The 26,659-nt window shown below is 50.4% G+C and overlaps 1 protein-coding gene across 1 annotated transcript; it reads right to left on the bottom strand.

Annotated features, from left to right (window-relative positions):
- Positions 1-387: 387 nt before the first annotated feature.
- LOC141999568 (leukemia inhibitory factor-like) lies at positions 388-2,538 on the bottom strand. The gene is made up of 2 exons (XM_074973133.1): positions 2,503-2,538; positions 388-876 (listed from the first exon to the last, which is right to left on the bottom strand). Exons 1-2 carry the CDS (start codon positions 2,536-2,538, stop codon positions 388-390), a joined length of 525 nt encoding a protein of 174 aa, XP_074829234.1.
- Between the last annotated feature and the right edge of the window lie 24,121 nt (positions 2,539-26,659).

Raw genomic sequence — 26,659 nt, 5'->3', positions numbered from 1 at the left:
CAGAGGTACCTGGAAGCTCTCAGTCCGGCCTTCCATACGTGCATGGCCCCCAGCAGCTCCCACTGAGAGCGAAGGAAAATCCCCCCAACCACTTGAGAACAACAGAGAATACCCCACACCCCTGAGAGCAAAGGTGGCTGCTGGGTGCCAAGCACTTTGCCAATCTGGCCCCAAGGGACTGTCTGTCCTAGCACATTGAATGTGGGACCAGGACACGACATGGCTCTGGTGTCCCTGCACCAGGCTCCTGTGCAGCCGCTTCTCAGGGTTAAACAGGGGTTGTGTATTTCGTTCAAGTATTTTTCGGAAGCCTTCCTGGCTCCATCCTCACCACCAGATCTGAGCGGCAGCCATCTAGGGTTCCCTGGCTCCCGCTGGGTGGCTCATTCAGGAGTGTGAGGAAGCCTCCTTTCTTTTTGTGCCTTTCCGTCTTTTCCTTTGATCTCTGAGTCCCTGCGGCGCATTCTCCCCTGAGCCCCTGACCAGTTTCTCCAGGAACTTGCTGTAGTTCCAGAGCACTTTGCATCCGTCAATCTTTTGCTGGAAAGCGTTAGTGGCTACACGTCTCTCTGGGATGCCCCTGGAGTTGGGCGAGACTCCCTTGAGACAGAGGGCGCAGCCGGTGTTGGAGAGGAGCCCTCTCACTGACCACTGGGTGCTTTGGAGTTTGCCGAGTAATGCAGCACCTGGGGTGCTCAGCACCTGCTGCTGCTTCCCGATGTTCTCGAGGGCGTCCTTCATGTGCTCCAGAGTCCGGTATAGCTCCTGCAGCATGACACTCTTTGGCTGGTCTCTTATATTCTCCGTGGGAAACCACTGTACAGCCTCGTTGCAGAGTTGGCGAAGGTCGGGTGGAAGCAAGCCCTGGTGAGTCAACTGGAAATACAAATAAACAAATGCAATGCCAGCCACCATGGGAGAGACTGACAGAGTCGCCTGGGCCACTGTCACATGGACAGTAAAGGAAACCCTCTTAGACACACACCTGTCAATGATTGTCTCACTCCTGCCTCCTCAGGAGGGGATGGGCTAAATGACCCCTGGAGGTCCCTTCCAGCCTAAATGTCTATGAATCACTACAATACATTACATATATAGCAACAGGACACTACCTATCATGGGCCTTCAAAGCACTCTGCAGACATTAAGGAATTAATTGTCACACCAGCCGACAGAAATAGGTCAATATTATTACAGCAATTTTATAGATGGTGAAACTGAGGCATAGAAACATGAAGCAACTTGATTAGTGAGCTGATGACAAAGCCAGGGCTAGAACCAGACTTTTTGGTACTTAGGTCAGTGCTTTAATTACTGAACCATGGTTTTTCTACTATAGTCCTTGCACGAGAGGATCCAGTACTAGTGCTTGACAAACTACACACATATTCAACAACAGGAAAATGCAGCTACTTCTGGGCTGGAGAGTAGCAGCCAGCATGCTAAACAACAGCAGAATGGGAGATGTTGGCTGAAGACATGACACAAATTTCAGCTCTATGTTCATACAGTGCAGGCAGGACTGCGGCTTTTAAGATCTAAGAAAACTCCCACACTCTAAATTGCTTCTCCTCTGGCAACATGGCAGGGTGGGGGCTGTGCTGGTCATGGTGCTCTAAGGAACATGAGTATGTCAGAGGGAATGCTTACACTGCTTCGGCCTGCCGAGCTAGATGGAAGTGCTCTCCACAGTCAGTTCTCAGGCGATTACTCTTTGACAATAGCAGTCAGGTACACCCAGCCAGACGGCACCAGCTGTGCTGCTGGAGGCACCAACCACGTCTTAACGTTCCTCTGATCTATGATTCATGGGCCTGTGAGTTCCCTCCCACACACACATTCTGGCCAAAGCTCGGGGAAGCATTGATGGGCTCTGGGGAAATCTAGCTGGAGGGAAGGTGACTGTGTCAGTGGGGTTATTCCCCCAGACCACCCACACACCTCCAACGACTCTCGGCGCACCAGTCTGCCACCCCAGCTACTCATGCTGACTCCACCATGTGATATTTCCAGCGAACTCCTGCCCAACAATAAGGCAGGACCCAGAGCAGGCCCCATGCCTTTTTTGGGCAGAAGGATCCCAACATCATTGCATGTCCGTGAAACATCCACCTTCGTGGCAGACACTGGGGACCAAACTAGGGACCTCCAAAGCTAGAAACATGAGTCTTTACAGCTCAAGCGAAAGAGGGAGGTTGTGTGCTGCAACAGGCCCATATGCACTGGGCATGAGGTGCTACACACATCACCCGGCCTCCATCTACAGGGAGATCAGTCAGCCCCTTGCTGGCTCCATGGGGCCATCCCTGTGGCTGCCACCTTCTGGGTACAGTTATGCAGTTACCAGCATGGGCCAACCACTTTGCCCAACCCTGCTTCATGCTGCTGTTCTTCAAAGCAGTGCCTCGGGTGCTGGAGAGCTGTGCCCTCCATGCAGAGCTTAGTGGCATCCCTTGAGAGATTCTCCCCAGCCAGAGGTGTCCCCTGGAGGGCAGCACTTACATAGGATCTGAACAGCTCCTTGGCTTCCTTTTCCATCTGTCTGGTCTTTGCTGTGATTTTGCCCAGGGAATTCCGATGACACCCTCGGCAGGGGGCAGTGCTGGAGTTTACACGTGCCAGGCATTGGATGAAGAGACCCTGAGTCACGGCTAGAAAGGAATAGAAAAGAGTCACAGCAACTGATGCAGATGGCAGGGAGACACCAAGATACCTCAGCCCATATTGGAGGCCTTGTATCAAGGCAGGCAGGAATGAAGGAGGCGCTACCTGGAAACCTCTGTGCTTTCTTTGGAAGGAAAAAAAGTAACATGTAATTGCTTCTCCTTTACGCTCTCAGATCAGCTACTAGCCACATACCACTCTGAGAAAGCTGGCGAGATCAGAGCCCAGTGTCTCTTTTAGCACCAGCAATGGCTGAGCACACCCGCTGGGCATATAGCAACGTGTGGCAGAGCAATAACGTGGTTATCTAGCGTGTTTTACCCTGGGACCTCAGAGCGCTTTGCAAAAGCAGGAGCCATCCCTGATTTTCCCCGGGGGGAAAGTGAGACCAAGCGTGGTTAAAGCATCAATGAAAACAGTCTTCGGTTTGGATTTCAACATTCCTCTGCATGTTTGCAACCCACACTCTGTAGCATTGCGCTAGTGCAGGATGGCCAAAGCCTGATTCGGGAGCCAGGCTACCTGCCCCTGGGAAATGGATTCTAGTGTGTCTAGGGTAACTGAGCTAGGATCCCTGCATCTGCTCTCAAGGCTGACACGTGCCTGCTTCTTAGTTAGACAGTTAAAATCCCTCTGTCATTTATTTTCCTGTTAGCTCATAGGTGGCCTGATTTTACTCCCAGTGAAGTCTATGAGGCCCTGAGTCATGTGCTCCATAACAGTGTTTTCCCCAGGGCACCCAGGCTCAGGTGACCTGCCTGGGGGCTCCCTAGTAGGGGGCCATTCTGGCTTTCAAGTGGGATTTCCCAGAGGCTGGAGTAAAGGAGCCCAATGTGTCCTTTGTCCTTCTAAGCAGCAATGTTCGTTGGAGGTGTACATGACACCGTGGGGCTAAGCATGGAGGGGCTCGTCCCTTGGGACAATCCTAGCCGGGTATCTGGGGGCATCTAAAAGGTACTAGAAGAGACCTAAGAAGCTACAGGTTCTGCTCCCCCACCTCCCCCCGTATAAATATTGCAGAAAAACTAGAATTCAAGATTTCTAATAACTCCTTGGGCAAAATTCATAGATTCTAAGGTTGGAAGGGTTAATTCTGGTCATCTAGTCTGACCTCCTGCAGAACCCAGGCCATGGCACTGCCCCAAATTACATCTCCATCCAGTCCATAACCACTGTCTGAGGCAGACTCATCAACGCCAGCGAATGCCAATCCAGGTGTTCCTGGCCAGAAACCTCTGGGGTGTCTCAGGGTAATTTCTTTTGTTCATGCTTTATCCCCGAACTATATCTACTTCCCTAGATCTATAGCTGGGACACAAGGTACCCGCAAGGGTGGGGAGGAAGATGTCTAAATACCTTTGTGAATCCTACCCTACATATCTCCCTGTTTCTCTCATACGCATCACTGTGGTATCTGCCTTTGGTTATTCAGCATTCACCCTCTTAGCTTCGAGGACAAGATGCAGCCACCTGGGTCTTGAAGTGAACACGGTCTAGATAATACTTGGCCCTGCCATGAGTTGCAGGGGACTAGGTGACCTCTCAAGTTCCCTTCCAGTCCTACGATTCAATGATTCTGTGCTCCTCAGGCTGTTTAGCCAGGAGAGTTCGGCAAAGGATTTCCACCAGAAGTTTTCCCTTGGGAACTGACGATTAGACACAATGGACATTCCATGGGAACGTGGCAAATCCATCAAAACTTTCGACAGAAAGCAGGCAGGCACTCTGGGCAGCTCTGAGCCGGCTAGCTGCCTGGTGCCCAGGCTTATCTACCTGTCCTGCTCCCTGGGCAGCTGGTTCCCCGGGCTCCTGGGGCTGCCTAACTCCCTGCTGGCAAAGTGGGCAGCCCCAGAGGTGGGGAGCCTGGGCATCCGAAGCTTTTCCGGGAAATATTTCTGAATTCCTTTCCAGCAAAAAGATTTGAGATTTTTGACTTTTGGTCTGAATTCAGGACAATTTAGCTTTTTACACTAGAAATTTTTCATGGGATGGAAATTCCACTTCCCAGCCAGTGCTAGGAGTCAGGATCCACAGGGCCAACACCAGAGCTGCTGGACGCAGCACCTTGGGAGCACTTGCTGCCCACATAGCTCCCAGGTGGGAAGAAACGAGACTCGGCTGCAAGTTCACTCCTTACGCAAAGGGGGCCAACTCCATTGACGCTGGCAGAAGTGCCCCACTTATGCCAGGTCTGGAGGCAGCTCTCCCTCCTGGGGAAGGTGATGCTTGGACAGAAATTGAGCTTGGTGAACTTTGCTTGCTCTTGACACTCACACAGCTCATGGAGAAGCCCCTGAGTTTTTAGATGAGCAATCTCCCAGAACATGCTGCACCACAGGCTAGCTGAAGTCAGCAGGGCTGGGCTGCAGAGATGCTAGCGAGGACAGTGTTGACTTGCTCTTTCCTGTTGCAGAATGAGTTGTAATCTCCAGAAATGCCAAGTATGTTTCTTCAGCAGCATTGCCGTGTGTGTTAATAATACAGAGTTGTATATAACACAGGCATTCACACATTTTCAAACAACTACCGCACCATTAACCCATCATAACTGCGGCTAAGCTAATTTGCATACGTAATTCTCAGACACGCTGCTCACGGTGTCATGGGACAGCATTTGACCCTGACACCTTTGACTCTCCAAATGTCCTTCTGGGACATACAGTGGAATTTCACCTTGGGACTTAGGTGCTTTCGAAAATGTTACCTGTGGAGAGGGCTAATGTGGTAGGCACCTCTCCCTGCTAGTTTCCAGCCCTTGTGCCACTTGAAGCTGGCTGTGGTGGAGGTATCTGAGCGATGGAACAGGATTGTTGCACATCGACACAGTTTTCCGCTCCGTGCTGGCTGACTTTGCCTTCATACATTGATCCTACAGGTGCCACTTCTAGCCAGGAGTCACCTCATGCTGAACTTTTACCTCTGCCATCAGTTAAGGAAGAGACAGCTACTGGCTGATCTCCCTCTGGTACCAGATCGTGCCCACGTGTCTGTCAAATCAAGTCCTAGACCTAGTCTACATCTGCCTGGCTCCATATGAAAGTAAGGAGAACATTTCTACATATCTCTGGGCTAAATGACGGTGAAAGGCACCAGACTGACTACTTGGGGACTCCCTAAGCTGTCCACAGACAGGCACAGACTGCATCTCATCCCAACCCACCCCAATGTGGAAGGATCTGCTCTATGGGGGAGAGAAGAGATTGCTATAACCTCCCACCCGAGATCTCTTTGTGGAGGCTGCCTACAGTTCTGCTGACACAAGAACACCTCCCTCTCCTACTAGAACCATTAGGCAGACCTACCAAGCTGCCATGGAACATCCATGCGACAGAAACTACTTGGGGTTGGTACCAGCAGTGGCTGGTCTCAAACCAACAACTCAGAGGCAAAAAGCACCATCTCTCATTCCCAAAACCAAGACTAAACCCAATGGCAGTCCCCTCTATGCCAGCCAGTGCCCCCAAACTGCCTTGTACAGCAGCTCACACACCCCAAACCTAGGGTGTAAGCACTTGCAAAGCTAAACCCTAATGCAAATGTTTTTCAGACCAGTACAAAGCATATCTTCTGTGAGGGAGCAAGTACTGATTTTCACAAGCAGTTTTCACTCTTCTTTTTACTTGTTTCCAGTAAAAGAGCCATTTCCCCAGAAAGCTTTCCGATGCTCACTTTCCAGTGACCCAGCTTAGCAGAACAGGTCACAGATTCAGCAAAACACCTCTGAATTTCAGTCTGATAACACAGTGCTATTTGTCTTTAGAGTGACTCAGTCTCCAAAAGTACTGTACCTCTCTCTCACGTACTCCTCCACCAAACCCTACACAGCCTTTTGCTTCTGATCACAGCCTGCAGCCAAAGGAGAATGGCAGCGACTCACTGTGGGGACTTTTTCAAAGCTGCCGCGACAGCAAGCGATTGGCCGAAGAGCTGAGCAAGCGAAGAAAACGTCGTCACCTACCTAGAAGAAAGCCCAGGGTCTCCACATTCCACAGCATGCTCAGAGTGGCAAGCGTTCAGCGCAGCCTGCTGCGAAGTGCACTGCCACTTCCTCTGCTAATGGCCCAAAATGGGGAACCTTGCTTTCTTCAGTATACTGATTAGCCAACCCCTACTGCAGGAGGTGGCCCAGTGTGACAGGAAAAAAAGAGAGAAGCTAACGGAATGACTAGCACCAATGAGTTCTCCACTGTGCGGCCACCCAGAGGAAATGATGTATCTTCTCGCTGGCTAATTCTTCGAATAAGTTCCTCGAGATCCCACCAGAGCTCATCCGTGATGCAAGCAGCGTCCCAAGTGCCTAGTCAGAGGGCTGCTTCAGAAAAAGACCAGGCTGCTCCACCCTTCGGAGCCACATGGCATTTCAGGGAGTTCCTTATTTTGAAATAGGAAAAAGAATCAGAATGGCAGCTGCTCTGTCTGACCCAAAAGCCAGCCCTCCTGTGGGCATGGAGAAGATGCTGCTTAGAGTCAGCTTCAGCCGCTAGCGATAGACCATCCTCTCCAGCCCTTGCCCCTGCATAGGTTGCAATGGAGTTACACTCCCATACAGCTTGAGAAGAACAGGGCTGAGTCAGGCCCCAGCCATCCACCAGGAAAGGGGGTAGCTTGGTTCATAGCTTCTTATTCAGTGAGCCTTCCCCTGCAGGGTCAAGGGAGGCGCTTTTGAGGCTCCAGGCTTGCAGACAGGAGACCATGTGTGATCTGGTACCTAGCATGCAGGCCAGTGAGTTGGGAGGCCTGGGTTTGGCTCCCAGCTCTGTCATTGCCCTGGTGGACGATCTTGCTCTCAAGGAAGATCATGCACATTTCTCTGTCTGCCAAATGGGCTGATGACAGTGGCGGATTTAGAGTTGTGTGCAGCTTCATCTTTGGGGGCCCCTCGGAACCCAGACAGGGAAAGGACATTCTATCTTATCTCTCCCACATTTTCTGTTCTTTTTTTCTTCATCCTCCTCCTATATTATAAGTAATGGGAAGTAAATGAAAATAAAGTGAGGTACCTTGATTGGGCAGGTGGTTGGGGTGCAGGAAGGTGTGCGGGGTCGGGATGGAGTTTGGGTGTGGAGGGGTGCGGGGGTGGGCTCTGGGAGGGAGTTTGGGTGCAGGGTGTGGGCTCTGGGCTGGGGCAAAGGCTTGGGGTGCGGGAAGGGGGCAGGGGGGTGGCACTTACCTCGGGTGGCACAGCTCCCAAAGCGACTGGCACACCCCACCCCGGCAACAGCTCCTAGGCGTGGGGGGGGCCAGGGGGTCTCAATGCGCTGCTGCCCACAGGTGCAGCACCCGCAGCTCCTATTGGTCACAGTTCCCAGCCAATGGGACCTGCGGAGTCAGCCTTGGGGCGAGGGCCACAGGGACATGCCAGCTGGTCCAGGACTGGCATGATGCAGAGGGAGGGAAGCAGAGCAGGCAGAGAGCTACCTTAGCCCTGCTGCTGGCACGTCTCTGCGTGCCCCTTAGGGGGAGGGGGCAGTGGGTCTCTGTGTGCTGCTCAGGGTGGGGGCAGCGTGTGGAGCCACCTACCCCCCGCCAGAGACGTGCCGGCCGCCTGAGCCGTGCTGCGCTGCCAGCCAGGATTCAGGGGCAGGTTGTCAGATGAGATTTGTCCTGCCTTTTGCCGGGGGAGTGGGGGGGTCCCTGTCGTTGGGGGCCCTGTGCCACTGCATGGTTTGGTTCATGGTAAATCCGCTCCTGGCTGATGACATCCACCTCTGAGTCTGCACGATGGAAACTGCTGTGTGAGTGCCAAGCACTATTATACTGCCCAGCTCCAAGGAAGCACTACGGCCCTCCAGCTCCCCTAACGTCCTGGGCTGTAGTGCCCCATGGTGCTCCCTTTGGGCACGCTCGCGTAACCCACTAGCGCGTGCATGTTACCGGTCCCCCTCTGTGCTGAGCTGCAGCGAACAAACATGAATCTCTTACAGGCCTAAGCTCTGGAGGGGCGCTGTGCTACCCTCCTGTGTGCTGGCTAAGGCAGCAGCTGCCACAATAGCTCGGGGAGAGCCTGGGGGCCTGGATGTTCTCTGCTTTCCATGGACACCCAGGGGACTGGACTGAGCTCACTGCTGTCTTTGTGCTACCTCCAGAGCACTGATGCTCCTCACCGGTACAAGAGCTGGCTCCAGCCTGAACGCTGGCGCTGCTGCCAAACCCCGACGGAGGCAGTGCCTAGAGGGCCAAGCACGATCAGGCCCCCACTGTGCGAGGTGCTGTACAGAGGAAGAGCTCACCACCCACAGAGACCAGGCAGAGAGGGAGCAGTAACATCCCCAGATGGGGAATTGAGGCACCACGAGATCAAGAGCCACACAGGACGGTGCTTAGGCTGCACAGAAAGTTTGTAGCACACTACGAAACTGAAGCTGGGCCAACTGAGCATGCGGCCAGTGATTTATCAAGCCCTCCTTCCTCTTAGGGACTTGATGATAGTTGAAAAGCATCTACCCCCAGAGTCATCACCATGAGCTGTTAGCCTCCCCCACCCCCCGTCATCTCCTGGTCACCAAAGCAGCCTCCCAATTTTCATAGAAGAATCATAGAAGATCAGGGTTGGAAGGGACCTCAGGAGGTCATCTAGTCGAACCCCCTGCTCAAAGCAGGACCCATCCCCAACTACATCATCCCAGCCAGGGCTTTGTCAAGCCTGACCTTAAAAACCTCAAAGGAAGGAGATTCCACCACCTCCCTAGGTAACCCATTCCAGTGTTTCACCACCCCCCTAGTGAAAAAGTTTTTCCTAATATCCAATCTAAACCTCCCTCACTGCAACTTGAGACCATTACTCCTTGTTCTGTCATCTGCTACCACTGAGAACGGTCTAGATCCATCCTCTTTGGAACCACCTCTCAGGTAATTGAAAGCAGCTATCAAATCCCCCCTCATTCTTCTCTTCTGCAGACTAAATAACGCCAGTTCCCTCAGCCTCTCCTCATAAGTCATGTGCCCCGGTCCCCTAATCATTTTTGTTGCCTTCCGCTGGACTCTCTCCAATTTGTCCACATCCCTTCTGTAGAGGGGGGCCCAAAACTGGACGCAATACTCCAGGTGTGGCCTCACCAGTGCCAAATAGAGGGAAATAATCCCTTCCCTCGATCTGCTGGCAATGCTCCTATTAATACAGCCCAATATGCCATTGGCCTTCTTGGCAACGAGGGCACACGGCTGACTCATATCCAGCTTCTCGTCCATTGTAATCCCCAGGTCCTTTTCTGCAGAGCTACTGTTTAGCCAGTCAGTGCCCAGCCTGTAGCGGTGCATGGGATTCTTCCTTCCTAAGTGCAGGACTCTGCACTTGTCCTTGTTGAACCTCATCAGATTTTTTTGGCCCAATCCTCGAATTTGTCTAGGGCCCTCTGTATCCTATCCCTACCCTCCAGCGTATCCACCTCTCCTCCCAGTTTAGTGTCATCTGCAAACTTACTGAGGGTACAATTAATCCCATCCTCCAGATCATTAATGAAGATATTGAACAAAACCGGCCCCAGGACTGACCCCTGGGGCACTCCACTTGATACTGGCTGCCAACTAGACATTGAGCCGTTGATCACTACCCGTTGAGCCCGACAATCTAGCCAGCTTTCTATCCACCTTATAGTCCATTCATCCAATCCAGACTTTTTTAACTTGCTGGCAAGAATACTGTGGGATAGCCAATCAAAAGCTTTGCTAAAGTCAAGATATATCACGTCCACCGCTTTCTGCATATCCAGAGCCAGTGATCTCATCATAGAAGGCAATCAGGTAGGTCAGGCATGACTTGCCCTTAGTGAATCCATGTTGACTGTTCCTGATCACCTTCCTCTCCTCCAAGTGCTTCAAAATGGATTCCTTGAGGACCTGCTCCATGATTTTGCCAGGGACTGAAGTGAGGCTGACCGGTCTGTAGTTCCCCGGGTTCTCTTTCTTCCCTTTTTTAAATATGGGCACTATATTTGCCTTTTTCCAATCGCCTGGGACCTCCCCCAATTGCCATGAATTTTCAAAGGTAACGGCCAATGGCTCTGCAATCACATCCGCCAACTCCCTCAGCACCCTTGGATGCATTAGATCTGGCCCTATGGACTTGTGCATGTCCAGCTTTTCTCAGTAGTCCTTAACCTATTATTTCACACTGAGGGCTGCTCACCTCCTCCCCATACTGTGCTGCCCAGTGCAGCAATCTGGGAGCTGACCTTGTCTGTGAAGACGGAGGCAAAAAAGGCATTGAGTACTTCAGCTTTTTCCACATCATAGAATCATAGAATCATAGAATATCAGGGTTGGAAGGGACCCCAGAAGGTCATCTAGTCCAACCCCCTGCTCGAAGCAGGACCAATTCCCAGTTAAATCATCCCAGCCAGGCCTTTGTCAAGCCTGACCTTAAAAACCTCTAAGGAAGGAGATTCTACCACCTCCCTAGGTAACGCATTCCAGTGTTTCACCACCCTCTTAGTGAAAAAGTTTTTCCTAATATCCAATCTAAACCTCCCCCATTGCAACTTGAGACCATTACTCCTCGTTCTGTCATCTGCTACCATTGAGAACAGTCTAGAGCCATCCTCTTTGGAACCCCCTTTCAGGTAGTTGAAAGCAGCTATCAAATCCCCCCTCATTCTTCTCTTCTGCAGACTAAACAATCCCAGCTCCCTCAGCCTCTCTTCATAAATCATGTGCTCTAGACCCCTAATCATTTTTGTTGCCCTTCGCTGGACTCTCTCCAATTTATCCACATCCTTCTTGTAGTGTGGGGCCCAAAACTGGACACAGTACTCCAGATGAGGCCTCACCAGTGTCGAATAGAGGGGAACGATCACATCCCTCGATCTGCTCGCTATGCCCCTACTTATACATCCCAAAATGCCATTGGCCTTCTTGGCAACAAGGGCACACTGTTGACTCATATCCAGCTTCTCGTCCACTGTCACCCCTAGGTCCTTTTCCGCAGAACTGCTGCCTAGCCATTCGGTCCCTAGTCTGTAGCGGTGCATTGGATTCTTCCATCCTAAGTGCAGGACCCTGCACTTATCCTTATTGAACCTCATCAGATTTCTTTTGGCCCAATCCTCCAATTTGTCTAGGTCCTTCTGTATCCTATCCCTCCCCTCCAGTGTATCTACCACTCCTCCCAGTTTAGTATCATCTGCAAATTTGCTGAGAGTGCAATCCACACCATCCTCCAGATCATTTATGAAGATATTGAACAAAACCGGCCCCAGGACCGACCCCTGGGGCACTCCACTTGACACCGGCTGCCAACTAGACATGGAGCCATTGATCACTACCCGTTGAGCCCAACATTCTAGCCAGCTTTCTACCCACCTTATAGTGCATTCATCTAGCCCATACTTCCTTAACTTGCTGACAAGAATACTGTGGGAGACCGTGTCAAAAGCTTTGCTAAAGTCAAGAAACAATACATCCACTGCTTTCCCTTCATCCACAGAACCAGTAATCTCATCATAAAAGGCGATTAGATTAGTCAGGCATGACCTTCCCTTGGTGAATCCATGCTGACTGTTCCTGATCACTTTCCTCTCATGTAAGTGCTTCAGGATTGATTCTTTGAGGACCTGCTCCATGATTTTTCCAGGGACTGAGGTGAGGCTGACTGGCCTGTAGTTCCCAGGATCCTCCTTCTTCCCTTTTTTAAAGATTGGCACTACATTAGCCTTTTTCCAGTCATCCGGGACTTCCCCCGTTCGCCACGAGTTTTCAAAGATAATGGCCAAGGGCTCTGCGATCACAGCCGCCAATTCCTTCAGCACTCTCGGATGTAACTCGTCCGGCCCCATGGACTTGTGCACGTCCAGCTTTTCTAAATAGTCCCTAACCACCTCTATCTCCACAGAGGGCTGGCCATCTCTTCCCCATTCTGTGATGCCCAGCGCAGCAGTCTGGGAGCTGACCTTGTTAGTGAAAACAGAGGCAAAAAAAGCATTGAGCACATTAGCTTTTTCCACATCCTCTGTCACTAGGTTGCCTCCCTCATTCAGTAAGGGGCCCACACTTTCCTTGGCTTTCTTCTTGTTGCCAACATACCTGAAGAAACCCTTCTTGTTACTCTTGACATCTCTTGCTAGCTGCAGCTCCAGGTGCGATTTGGCCCTCCTGATATCTTTCCTACATGCCCGAGCAATATTTTTATACTCTTCCCTGGTCATATGTCCAAACTTCCAATTCTTGTAAGCTTCTTTTTTATGTTTAAGATCCGCTAGGATTTCACCATTAAGCCAAGCTGGTCGCTTGCCATGTTTACTATTCTTTCGACTCATCGGGATGGTTTGTCCCTGTAACCTCAACAGGGATTCCTTGAAATACAGCCAGCTCTCCTGGACTCCCTTCCCCTTCATGTTAGTCCCCCAGGGGATCCTGGCCATCTGTTCCCTGAGGGAGTCGAAGTCTGCTTTCCTGAAGTCCAGGGTCCGTATCCTGCTGCTTACCTTTCTTCCCTGCATCAGGATCCTGAACTCAACCAACTCATGGTCACTGCCTCATCATCTGTCACTATGTTGCCTCCCCCATTCACTAAGGGGCTCACACTTTCCCTGACCTTCTTCTTGTTGATAACATACCTATAGAAACCCTTCACATCCCTTGCTAGCTGCAACTCCAATTGTGCCTTGGCCTTCCTGATTACACCCCTGCATGCTCTAGCAGTATTTTTATATTCCTCCCTAGTCATCTGTCCAAATTTCCACTTCTTGTAAACTTCCTTTTTGAGTTTAAGCTCACCGAAGATTTCACTGTTAATCCAAGCTGGTCGCCTGCCATATTTACTAATCTTTCTGGACTTCGGGATGGTTTGTTCCTGCGCCCCCAATAAGGCTTCTTTAAAATACAGCCAGCTCTCCTTATCTTAAAATGGTTTATACCATCGCCTCTGAGTCATGTTTCCTGCTCCGCCCTCCTCCTTTCCTCTCAGTATCTCAATGCCAGCATCTGACACAGATAAGAAATCTACATAGCGCTCCATTGATACACACTCAGTCTATTCCGCAGCGTGCGACACACACCCTGCAGGCCTCCCCATGTGTACATCAGTACTGTGTTCTTTGTGTGAATCGTGCTGGACGCTAGGAAGAGAATTTCACCTCATGTCAAAAGCAGATTGATAGGCCCCTGCAGTCTGCAGAATCACCCCACCTTTATCTGGTTGAAGTGCAAGCAGAGTTAATTTATGCTTTTGAGTTTGGTTCCGCTCTGAACGTTTACTCTGAAAATAGCATCCTAGAGTCCCCTCTTCATTGAGTCCCAGTGACTAACCAGACTGCTCTGTTTACAGGTCAAGCCCCTCTAGCTGCTAGCCCTGCCAGCTTGGCCTGGGATCTGAGAATCAGGCGGGGCTCTTTCTGGCTTGCGCATTCCCAACAATAGATTCTGCCAGAGGTATGGAGCCAGAAAAGACCCAGCTCCCTCTCCCAGAGCTGGGTTGGTTCTGCAGGAAGAACAGGTAACTCAATCCAGTCAGCAAATAGGACTCTGAATTCCCACTTTCACCTCCTGAATTCCTTTCTTTCCCTTTAGGGCCCTGAGTACCCCTGCTCCCCCCATCATATCCCCCCTTCTCGTTTCATTGGCTGCTGTCTCCTATGCTCTGCTATCCCCTGTGCCCCTAACCCACCCCTTACCCCTTCCTGAGCTGGCCCCAAGGCCACCCGCCCACATCACAGAATCCCATGAGCACTTTGCCAGCTCTGGTACCTCCATAGCCCCTATGACTGCAACCTCTGGGGGCCTCCTTAAGGCATTTACCCTCCCGACCCCCCTGTGTGTTGGGGCAGGCCTATTATCCCGCTGTACAGCTGAGGAGCTAAGGCACAGGGAGGCCCCAGGAACCTGAACCCGGATCTCTCAAACCCTACTGTCTGTCCGGTCTGGATATCCACACGCAGGCCAAGCTTGAGAAGCGACTGGGCCACCATACACTGGGATCCCTGGCCTTGCCTGTTATCAGGCTGTAAGCTGGCTGGGGAAAGCCGCCCCATGAGGTTGGGCAGTGGGTGTTGCCGGAAACAATTAATAAATAATAATAATAATGATTATGTGGGTGACCCAGTGAGTAACAAGGGGCTATTTCTACACAGTCACTTTACAGAGCAGAATTGCACATCACTCTTCCTGTTAACGCTTTCAGCCCAAAGAAGCTGGAATACTGGCAAGAACCTCACAGCAGTCAGCTTAGATGGTCTAAAGCTGTGCACTTGTCAATGGAGCTGCATGAGAGGCAGGTCCCTTAGCTGAAACATGGCCCAGGAAGGAGCGAACATAACATGGAGGCACCGAGGCATTTGGGACATGGAGGGTGGCTTTGTGGTTACAGCACAGGAGTGGTCTCGCGGGCCCTTGAGATGAGCTAGTAGTCCCTTCTGTCCTTGAACTCAACAACTCAGAAAAGTGACTTTTCCCCTCTGTTCAGGATTTCCAGAGACCCATGTCAACCCCTCCCCAGCCTCTATGCCTAGCGCCAAGCCAACTCGGGGCTGCCTCTGCTGTATTCCAAGGGGCAGGGGGAATTCTGGGAAAGGCAGCATTGCCAACCCTAAGTGTTCCAAACTTCTGATTTCCGAGTCTCTGTGTTACACCCGAATCACATTTTCAAGCTTTTCTCCACAACTATGTGGGTTTAAAACTTACCATTGTGTTTAAAGAAAGCTGAGATTTCTGGGTGAGAAAATGACTCCAGAGGCTGGTGCTTTAAAATAAAACCAAGCAAATATAGCCAGACTCGTAAGAGTTGGCAAGCCTGCAAAGGCCAAGGATTGGCTGGAGGAGGGAAGGGGTGTGGCGGGGGCATTCTAATACCCTGGTTGTTCTGTGCCCTGCAGAGCCCCACAGTACCAGTGAAGCAGGGGTGCAATTCAGGGCATTGCTCAAGGCTGCTATAGCCTGTGCCAAGGGCCCAGCCAGCCCCTTCAGCTGCTGAACAGAGGATGCATCCCCTCTGTTGCTGTGCAGAGGCAAAACTGGATCTGTGTTTCCTTGCCAGCCCAGGAGGATGACGATGCTTTCGCTGCTTTGCACAGTGATGGGCCAGCTTTATCAGAGAAGGGCTCTGTACACATAAAACCCTAATCACATTCTAGGAAATTGTGCCCACTTGCTAGGAGAAGACGCTGCTTATCTGCATGACAAACTCGTTCAGTTTCCTTGCACTCAGACATTCCACTGAAGTGCTGACAAACTTTCCCACATGCAGGTGTTTCCTTCCTGGCTCACACAGCTGCCAAATTACATGCTGATGAGCAGGCCGGGGATGTCCAGATCTGAGAGCTGTGGGGCCTGTGGTATCCCCTCCCCTTACATGTGACATCCCAGGTACACAGGGAGTTCATCTACATGTCATGCGACCTCTTTCTTTCTCTCTCACTCACACACCCAGACTCACCAGTGTAAAATCTCTCTTTATAATGTTGTTCTCGTACATTCTTTGGGTGCATGTGTGTATCTGAATAAGTGCCTGGGGGGTGAAATAAAGAGAAGTTAGGAAAAGACAGACAGAGAACTGGGGGACAGACAAGGCATACATTGTGTAGGGGAGCTGAGGCCCAGTTAGCCCAGCTGTGTGACAGATGCGTCGAAGGAAGGTGTAAGAACCTCACAGTAGCAGGTGTACTATCATCTGTCCCCCACATTAGGTTTCATCTTCAACTCTAAAAGAGATCGGCTTGAGCCCTGCAGCATGAGGTTTAATTTCCCTTCCCCATTAATGAGAACTGGCTATTGTACTGATCAATGCAGATGGTCTCCTGCCAATCAATGGTGCCATATGCTGCTAAGCTGTTGTCTTGCATGTTATTAGGTTGTTGTAGCAGAGTTTGGGGGACAGCGGGGTGGTAGCATGCTGCACATTTGAGTCCTGCCTGCGTGTGCAAGGCTTATTACTTGCAGTTTGTCCGTAAATCCTTTGAGTTCTGTGAGTATTACACTATTGTTGTTACCCATATAAATGCCCGCTTTGGAGGTCCGTGCTCTGAGCTTTGTCTCTCTCTCCCCTGAAATCCATTGTGCTGCCAGCATATGGGGTCTTTTCCAAATTGTTCCATTTCATCCGGATACAATTGAATACAGAAATTTTTTTTAATTGATAAGAACTAAGCAGGTCATCCCCACTGCCATATTGGACACAAAGTCACCTGCAGGGGCTCCCAGGATCACTTCCTGCAGGTCATTGAGGATGGATTCTCCAGGTTGTAGCATATCGCAGCGTAAGCTCCTTTGAGCGGAGATTCCATTCAAACCACTTTGGGGTTCAATTTTGGAAAACCCAGTTGACTCATTTGAGGCCCAGTGCCAACCCCAAATGTGCAAAAATCCTGAGACGGTCTTAAAAAATCATGAGATTTTTTTTAAAAAATGTACACGGTTTGGCTCCTCTTTTTTTGCCTTCTGGCATTGGAGCCGCTAGGCCACAATTTCACGCTTTTCGTCACAACCACAAGGGCTAGACTTTTTTTTTTTTAATCAAAGCTGAGATTCTCACATCATCTCCTGACTGGGATGTTGAAAGAGTAACATTTATTGCAGTCTGCAGGACAGATTGTCACAGTTCCAAAGAGGAAGCTGATCGGAGCCTTCGTAAAACATCAGATATCATGAGACTGGTGCCAAAATGGCAAGTTTGCAATAGTAGGCCCTCTTTTTTAGTGGAGCCCTTTTTGTTCTCCCTTGTCTGTCACCAAGATGAGTCAAACCCAGCCCCATTTCTCCTGCACTGCCAAGCTTCCTCTTGCAGGGAATGAGGGGCAGATGTGAACCAGGCTTACTTAGGGATTTGGGGAACAAACAACCCCCCCTGAAATCTGACTGACTAGGTTTGGCACAACCAAAGGTGCTGCATCTTTACAGGCAGGGAATGCCAGTGTAGCCGCTGCCAAGGCACCCCCTCAGCACAACTCCGAAAGCAGCAGCTACCTCAGTATCCCCACTCAAAGGACTTCATCAGTAACTCCCAGAACCTCTATACATTCACAGCCCCTCTGAGGTTCTGGTTTATTAAATTAAAGTTCTCAAGTCCATCCATTTTCCCTCTTACCGGATCACTGCCAAATTTGCTGCTTCTCACTCCCAGCAGCCTCTGTGCTCCACCTGGACATCCCCCACTGAGGCTTCCTGCTGCTCTTTCTAGAAGCATCAGCTGATCCCTGCTCAGATGGGCCTTCTTAATAACCTAAGATTGGCTGGCCCCAGGCTTCCAGCCCTTAAAGGGCAAGCCATCCTGTTCCCGGGAACATGATCTAGTGTTTAAACCCAGGAAATGGCACTTGAGAAATACATCTATCTCAGCTCTGCCACTGACTCACCGCACAGGCAAATCACTTGACTGCTCTGTGCCTCAGTTTACCTGTCTGCAAATCAATGCAGCAAAGGGTTCAACAGGATTTGAAAAGGGGTGCAGCAGTTTTATGAATGGGATAACATTTGTAGATACTTTTATTCTAGATCTAGACGTTGCAGAAGAACAGCAACCAGCCTGCTTCAGGGCATATGCTTTTGGCGGGTGTCAAGAAGGAATGTTTCTCTTCTGATCAAGGAGGAAGGATAGACCAGTCAGGATAGAACTATGATGTGACAGGGTACTAGATGACAACTCCTATAGGTATTATAACAGTATTTCCAACCTATTCTTCCTGTGAGTCACTGCATGGGAGAAAGTTAACTAGTTCTCACAACCACTCATTCTGAGGCCCACCACCATAAATAGCTCTGCTGAGCCACAGAGCACAGTCTGAGAATGCTTGGGCCCAGCTACGAAGAAATATTTAGGCTCCTAAAGTCCCCGGAAATCAGTGGGAGTTAGGAACCTAAATATCTTTGAAGATCAGGCCTTTGTTCTCCAGCGCAGAACTTAGCCCTGCCTGGTGGTTAAATAGGTAACACAGTCTGAATTTCAAGCTTGAAGGAAATCTTAAGATGGCCACGGTTCCCAAGAGGCAGCTGATTGTCAGTTTGCCTGGGTTTAGTGTACGTGCAGATGGGACAATCTCTTGGGGATGGCTAAGACCCCATAAGTACTTCTCTCTATGGGGAATTCTGTTCTCTCCAGAGCAGTGAGGCCAACTTTTCAGTACTGAACAAGTTTCACTGTTCTGAACTTATCCCCACTGTTGTCTGCCCCCATCCCATCCAACAATTATTGCTGATTTGCTCTTCATGCCTCTCCTTCATTTTGCACATTCTCAGTGCTGTTGTGACAGGTCTCCTGTGAATGGCCAACCCAGAGAGACGGTAAGAGCCTGCTACAAGCAGCTAACAGAGTTGTTCTCTTAGTTCAAGTGGTGGAAACCTGTGCTTTTGGTGCTAACTGTCCTGAGCTCTACCCCTGCTGATGCCCCTGGGGGAAATTGCAATATGGTGCATCTCATGCCATTTCTCCTCCATCTCTGCATACCATCTCTGAGACTGCCCTGAGCTTTACCATTCAGACTGGGAATAAGACGTAAATATTTGACAGTGGGGATCATTAACCATTGGGTCCTGGTGGATTCTCCATCACTGACAATTTTTAAATCAAGTTGGATGTTTTTTCTAATAGATCTGCACTAGGCATTGTTTTGGGGCAGGTCTCTGGCCTGTGTGATACAGAAAGTCACAATAGGTGGCTACAATGGCCTCTTCTGGCGTTGGAATCTTGTACTCCAAGGGTCTTTATCACAGGCTGTTGGTCTTTATCGCTGGCTGTCATTCCAGCTAGGTCTTCATTCTGTTCAGCTCTCCGTTGGTTGTTCGTTACCTCCCCCAGTCCTCACCTGGGAAGTGTTGTGGAGGCAGTGTTGACTGTATAAGAACATAAGAATGGCCAGACCAAAAGTTGATCCAGCCCAGTATCCTATATTCCAAGAGTAGCCAATTCCAGGTGCCCCAGAGGAAATGAGCAGAACAGGTAATCAGCAAGTGATCCACCCCCTGTCGCCCGTATAGCACACCTGGCCCCAGCTCAGAGGGACTAGACCTTCCCCAGTGTTTGTGACTGATCCTTCTGTGCTTGGTGGAGGCCTTCAAGGAGGAGAGGAATCCCAACAGCAAGGGACTAACAGAACGTCTCTCTCAGCGCAGGTGGGTGGGTTCTGGCATAGAAGGTCCTGCGTTCTACTCCCAGGGCTGCTAGCTGGCAGGTGGGCTTGTCACTGTGGGGTCTTCCCAAGGGCCTGGATTTGTGACCTGCCCCTAGGGAAGGAGTTGTGCAGCTTTTGACCCCAGTGGGGATTTGCATCAGTAGACTTTGGGCTCTTCTATTTTTTAAATGAAAATGGGAAAGAGAATATCTGGGAGTGAAGAGGGGGAGGTGTTGACTCCAGGAAAACTCTCCCCTTCCCCATTGACCTGACAATGCCTACCCCAAACTGGAACAGGACACTGACAAAGCCCCAGCAAACTCGTTCCTCATACTCTGCTACCAAGTTTTATTCAAAAGCCAGCCACAGGCCTGCTGCATGGCCTGGGGCAAGTCACTGGCCTGTGCCTCAGTTTCCCCATCTGCAAAATGAAGGTAATGACACTGCCATCCTTTGTGAAACACTTTGAGATCTGTTTCAGAGTAGCAGCCGTGTTAGTCTGTATTCGCAATAAGAAAAGGAGGACTTGTGGCACCTTAGAGACTAACAAATTTATTTGAGCATAAGCTTTCGTGAGCTACAGCTCACTTCATCGAATGCATCTGATGAAGTGAGCTGTAGCTCATGAAAGCTTATGCTCAAATAAATTTGAGGTGCCACAAGGACTCTCTAAGGTGCCACAAGTCCTCCTTTTCACTTTGAGATCTGCGGATAGAAAGCACTAGATAAAGGCTAGGGGTTGGTATTATTGCACTTGAAAGACCTTGCGTCTTTTCTCACTGGGAGCATATGATGGGCATTGGTGGCAGCGGCCTGTACTCATACCTCTCCACTGGCCTTCATTTCAAGGGACGCCTGTCCTTTTCTCCCCGAGTTCCCTTCGTTCTGCCCCGATTTGGCCTCCCTTCCCCTGCGCTGCCAGCCGTGATTGACACCACTGGCAGAACGAGGGCACTGCAGGAAGGAACCATGCATTGTACGTTTCCTGTAGGGACCCTTTTTCCGGGTCCATCACGTGGGGTCTGTTGCACTCTACGCTTGGCCTTTGCTGGTTGAAGGGGGCAGCTCCAGTGCCGGGGTTTCACGGCGGGGGGGGTGTAAAGGAAGGATGCAAGCCCCAGTATGACGAGTTGCCGTAGTCACCGTGGCATGGCGCTGCCTCCTGGAGGTTCTGGGAATTAGCTCAGTCAGGCCAACGCCCCATTCCACGGTTACACCCTGTCAGTGTGTAACCTTCCACAGCCTCTCTCTTGCTCCAGGAACCGCAGCATCCTCTTCATGACTCGGCCTTCCACCCAGGTCACTAGTGTGATTTCCCCTTCAGGCCGTCTTCTGCTTCACAGCCCCACAGTGCCAGGCCCACCCTCTACTCCAGTTCCAGCTCAGAGACCCTCTGCACAGCCGCCAAGGTCTGTTCCCTGCACCTTGCTGCCTTTCCCTGAGCTGCTTCCGTACCTCCTGGCCCTCCCCATGCCTCTAAGTTTGCCAGTCTCCTCACTCCCGCCTCCTCGGGAGTAACTGCAGGCAACTCATCTCTGCAGCCCCCCAAACACTCCTCCCTTCTCCCAGGGAGGGACTTCAGCCTTCTCCCTGCTGTCCCCTCTGCTTCCATTCCCTGGCTTTTGTAAAAGCCACGCCTGTCCCTCGCAGGTGAGCTTCTCGAATTAGCTGCCTTCAGCCTAAATCTCCCCTGTTTAATGCAGCTAATCAGCTGATTGGGCCCACCTGGCCTAATTCAGCTCTTGCAGGGCCAGTGTGGGGAGCTCACCCATCATACCCAGGAACGAGCATGGTGCTCTTGAGATGGTGCCATGAGCATGCACAATGCTCCCCAGAGATGGCTCATCCTCCCGAGTCACCATCTATGAGAAACACAAGCGGTCCCAAGCAGAGGCCAGGTGGGAGGAGGGAAATCCTGGTCTCAAATACCCAGAATCTCTGTCCTGCCCCCAGAAAGAGAGAAGGAAATGCTGGTTTTCCTCTGAGGTCAGAGCCTTTAGGTTACGTTGATTGAACCAGGATAAAGATAGAAGGGCGGTGGGGGGAAGGTTTCAACACCAATTTCAGTTAAAAATAGAGTCTGTGACCACCCTGGCAGTGACTGGTTTCTTAATCTTCCTGGCATACGTCACTGCTGCCTTATGACTCTGGAAAAGGCAGCGAGACAGAGGAAGGAAGGAGCCTGTGGACTTCACAGGAACTCAAGGGCTTTGGGGTGCGAGAGCACTTGGCAGAGCACTGCATACCACTGCTGTGTAGCAGGAACTTGAGATGGCTGGGTGCTCGCAAGCATCTGGCTCAACTCGTGTTGGGCAAACATTTGGTATAGGCATGGCCATGCCAGGGCAGGTTCTTTGATGGGGGTGGAACCAGCTGCTCCCCACATTCCCTCCACCATTAATAGTTCATGTATCAATCATTTTTACATTGTTCTCCAGGCATAGGGAACCACCATCCACTGGCACAAATCCCCACAGCAGTCGATGGAGTTACACTAGAATTACACCAGACAACAGAATCTGGCCTCCCTATGTCTGATACGGAAGGGAAAGGTTAATGAACTTTGCATCAACGGCCACATCTTAATCAGGCCCTTTCTCAGGCCTTGCTGAGCTAATCTCCCATAGATTCCACTGCCTAAGTGAGAACTGAGCAAGGACTAAGGGTGAAATTCACCTCGGGGACAAAGGACAATACCAGGGCTATGGACCACTTAAGACCAGTTTTGAGGCAGTGGAGAATCAGGCCCTGAGTGTGAGTGACCTTCCATCATGTTCTGGTCTCCTGAGGGGCAGGGAGCAGCTTCTTAAACAAGAGGTTTGCCTGAGGAGGTTGTGAAGGCTAGGACTATAACAGGGTTTAAAAGAGAACTGGATAAATTCATGGAGGTTAAATCCATTCATAGAATCATAGAATATCAGGGTTGGAAGGGACCTCAGGAGGTCATCGAGTCCAACCCCCTGCTCAAAGCAGGACCAATCCCCAACTAAATCATCCCAGCCAGGGCTTTGTCAAGCCTGATCTTAAAAACTTCTAAGGAAACAGATTCTACCACCTCCCTAGGTAACGCATTCCAGTGTTTCACCACCCTCTTAGTGAAAAAGTTTTTCCTAATATACAACCGAAACCTCCCCCACTGCAACTTGAGACCGTTACTCCTCTTTCTGTTATCCACTACCACTGAGAACAGTCTAGAGCCATCCTCTTTGGAACCCCCTTTCAGGTAGTTGAAAGCAGCTATCAAATCCCCCCTCATTCTTCTCTTCCGCAGACTAAACAATCCCAGTTCCCTCAGCCTCTCCTCACAAGTCATGTGTTCCAGTCCCCTAATCATTTTTGTTGCCCTCCGCTGGACGCTTTCCAATTTTTCCACATCCTTCTTGTAGTGTGGGGCCCAAAACTGAACACAGTACTCCAGACGAGGCCTCGCCAATGTCGAATAGAGGGGAAGGATCACGTCCCTCGATCTGCTGGCAATGACCCTACTTATACATCCCAAAATGCCGGTAGCCTTCTTGGCAACAAAGGCACACTGTTGACTCATATCCAGCTTCTCATCCACTGTAACCCCTAAGTCCTTTTCTGCACAACTGCTGCCGAGCCATTCGGTCCCTAGTCTGTAGCGGTGCATGGGATTCTTCCGTCCTAAGTGCAGGACTCTGCACTTGTCCTTGTTGAACCTCATCAGATTTCTTTTGGCCCAATCCTCCAATTTGTCTAGGTCCCTCTGTATCCTATCCCTACCCTCCAGCGTATCTACCTTTGGATGCAGTGCATCCGGCCCCATGGACTTGTGCTCGTCCAGCTTTTCTAAACAGTCCCGAATCACTTCTTTCTTCATAGGGGGCTGGTCACCTCCTCCCCATGCTGTGCTGTCCAGTGCAGTAGTCTGGGAGCTGACCTTGTTCATGAAGACAGGGGCAAAAAAAAGCATTGAGTACATTAGCTTTCTCCACATCCTCTGTCACTAGGTTGTCTCCCTTATTCAGTAAGGGGCCCACACTTTCCTTGACTTTCTTCTCGTTGCTAACATACCTGAAGAAACCCTTCTTGTTACTCTTAACATCCCTTGCTAGCTGCAACTCCAGGTGTGATTTGGCCTTCCTGATTTCACTCCTGCAAGCCCGAGCAATATTTTTATACTCCTCCCTGATCATTTGTCCAATCTTCCACTTCTTGTAAGCTTCTTTTTTGTGTTCAAGATCAGCAAGGATTTCACTGTTAAGCCAAGCTGGTCGCCTGCCATATTTACTCTTCTGTTCCTGTAACCTCAATAAAGATTCTTTAAAATACAGCCAGCTCTCCTGGACTCCTTTCCCCCTCATGTTATTCTCCCAGGGGATCCTGTCCATCATAGAATCATAATCATAGAATCATAGAATATCAGGGTTGGAAGGGACCTCAGGAGGTCATCTAGTCCAACCCCCTGCTCAAAGCAGGACCAATCCCCAACTAAATCATCCCAGCCAGGGCTTTGTCAAGCCTGACCTTGAAAACTTCCAAGGAAGGAGATTCCACCACCTCCCTAGGTAACGCATTCCAGTGTTTCACCACCCTCCTAGTGAAAAAGTTTTTCCTAATATCCAACCTAAACCTCCCCCACTGCAACTTGAGACCATTACTCCTTGTCCTGTCCTCTTCTACCACTGAGAATAGTCTAGAGCCATCCTCTCTGGAACCACCTCTCAGGTAGTTGAAAGCAGCTATCAAATCCCCCCTCATTCTTCTCTTCCGTAGACTAAACATTCCCAGTTCCCTCAGCCTCTCCTCATAAGTCATGTGTTCCAGACCCCTAATCATTTTTGTTGCCCTTCGCTGGACTCTCTCCAATTTCTCCACATCCTTCTTGTAGGGTGGGGCCCAAAACTGGACACAGTACTCCAGATGAGGCCTCACCAATGTCGAATAGAGGGGAACGATCACGTCCCTCGATCTGCTCGCTATGCCCCTACTTATACATCCCAAAATGCCATTGGCCTTCTTGGCAACAAGGGCACACTGCTGACTCATATCCAGCTTCTCGTCCACTGTCACCCCTAGGTCCTTTTCCGCAGAACTGCTGCCTAACCATTCGGTCCCTAGTCTGTAGCGGTGCATTGGGTTCTTCCGTCCTAAGTGCAGGACCCTGCACTTATCCTTATTGAACCTCATCAGGTTTCTTTTGGCCCAATCCTCCAATTTGTCTAGGTCCCTCTGTATCCTATCCCTGCCCTCCAGAGTATCAACCACTCCTCCCAGTTTAGTATCATCCGCAAATTTGCTAAGAGTGCAATCCACACCATCCTCCAGATCATTTATGAAGATATTGAACAAAACCGGCCCCAGGACCGACCCCTGGGGCACTCCACTTGACACCGGCTGCCAACTAGACATGGAGCCATTGATCACTACCCGTTGAGCCCGACAATCTAGCCAACTTTCTACCCACCTTATAGTGCATTCATCCAGCCCATACTTCTTTAACTTGCTGACAAGAATACTGTGGGAAACCGTGTCAAAAGCTTTGCTAAAGTCAAGAAACAATACATCCACTGCTTTCCCTTCATCCACAGAATCAGTAATCTCATCATAGAAGGCGATTAGATTAGTCAGGCATGACCTTCCCTTGGTGAATCCATGCTGACTGTTCCTGATCACTTTCCTCTCGTGTAAGTGCTTCAGGATTGATTCCTTGAGGACCTGCTCCATGATTTTTCCGGGGACTGAGGTGAGGCTGACTGGCCTGTAGTTCCCAGGATCCTCCTTCTTCCCTTTTTTAAAGATTGGCACTACATTAGCCTTTTTCCAGTCATCTGGGACTTCCCCCGTTCGCCACGAGTTTTCAAAGATAATGGCCAATGGCTCTGCAATCACAGCCGCCAATTCCTTTAGCACTCTCGGATGCAACTCGTCCGGCCCCATGGACTTGTGCACGTCCAGCTTTTCTAAATAGTCCCTAACCACCTCTTTCTCCACTGAGGGCTGGCCATCTACTCCCCATGTTGTGATGCCCGGCGCAGCAGTCTGGGAGCTGACCTTGTTAGTGAAAACAGAGGCAAAAAAAGCATTGAGTACATTAGCTTTTTCCACATCCTCTGTCACTAGGTTGCCTCCCTCATTCAGTAAGGGGCCCACACTTTCCTTGGCTTTCTTCTTGTTGCCAACATACCTGAAGAAACCCTTCTTGTTACTCTTGACATCTCTTGCTAGCTGCAGCTCCAGGTGCGATTTGGCCCTCCTGATTTCATTCCTACATGCCCAAGCAATATTTTTATACTCATCCCTGGTCATATGTCCAACCTTCCACTTCTTGTAAGCTTCTTTTTTATGTTTAAGATCCGCTAGGATTTCACCGTTAAACCAAATTGGTCGCCTGCCATATTTACTATTCTTTCGACTCATCGGGATGGTTTGTCCCTGTAACCTCAACAGGGATTCCTTGAAATACAGCCAGCTCTCCTGGACTCCTTTCCCCTTCATGTTAGTCCCCCAGGGGATCCTACCCATCCGTTCCCTGAGGGAGTCGAAGTCTGCTTTCCTGAAGTCCAGGGTCCGTATCCTGGTGCGAACCTTTCTTCCCTGCGTCAGGATCCTGAACTCGACCAACTCATGGTCACTGCCCCCCAGATTCCCATCCACTTTTGCTTCCCCCACTAATTCTTCCCGGTTTGTGAGCAGCAGGTCAAGAAAAGCTCCCCCCCTAGTTGGCTGCTCTAGCACTTGCACCAGGAAATTGTCCCCTACGCTTTCCAAAAACTTCCTGGATTGTCTATGCACCGCTGTATTGCTCTCCCAGCAGATATCAGGAAAATTAAAGTCACCCATGAGAACCAGGGCGTGCGATCTAGTAGCTTCTGCGAGTTGCCGGAAGAAAGCCTCATCCACCTCATCCCCCTGGTCCGGTGGTCTATAGCAGACTCCCACCACTACATCACTCTTGTTGCTCACACTTCTAAACCTAATCCATAGACACTCAGGTTTTTCTG

The sequence above is a fragment of the Natator depressus genome, chromosome 15 (assembly GCF_965152275.1).
Source record: "Natator depressus isolate rNatDep1 chromosome 15, rNatDep2.hap1, whole genome shotgun sequence".
NCBI classification, from domain to species: Eukaryota; Metazoa; Chordata; order Testudines; family Cheloniidae; genus Natator; species Natator depressus.
The sequence above is the reverse complement of the archived record's forward strand: the minus strand, read 5'-3'. Positions and strand labels throughout refer to the sequence as shown.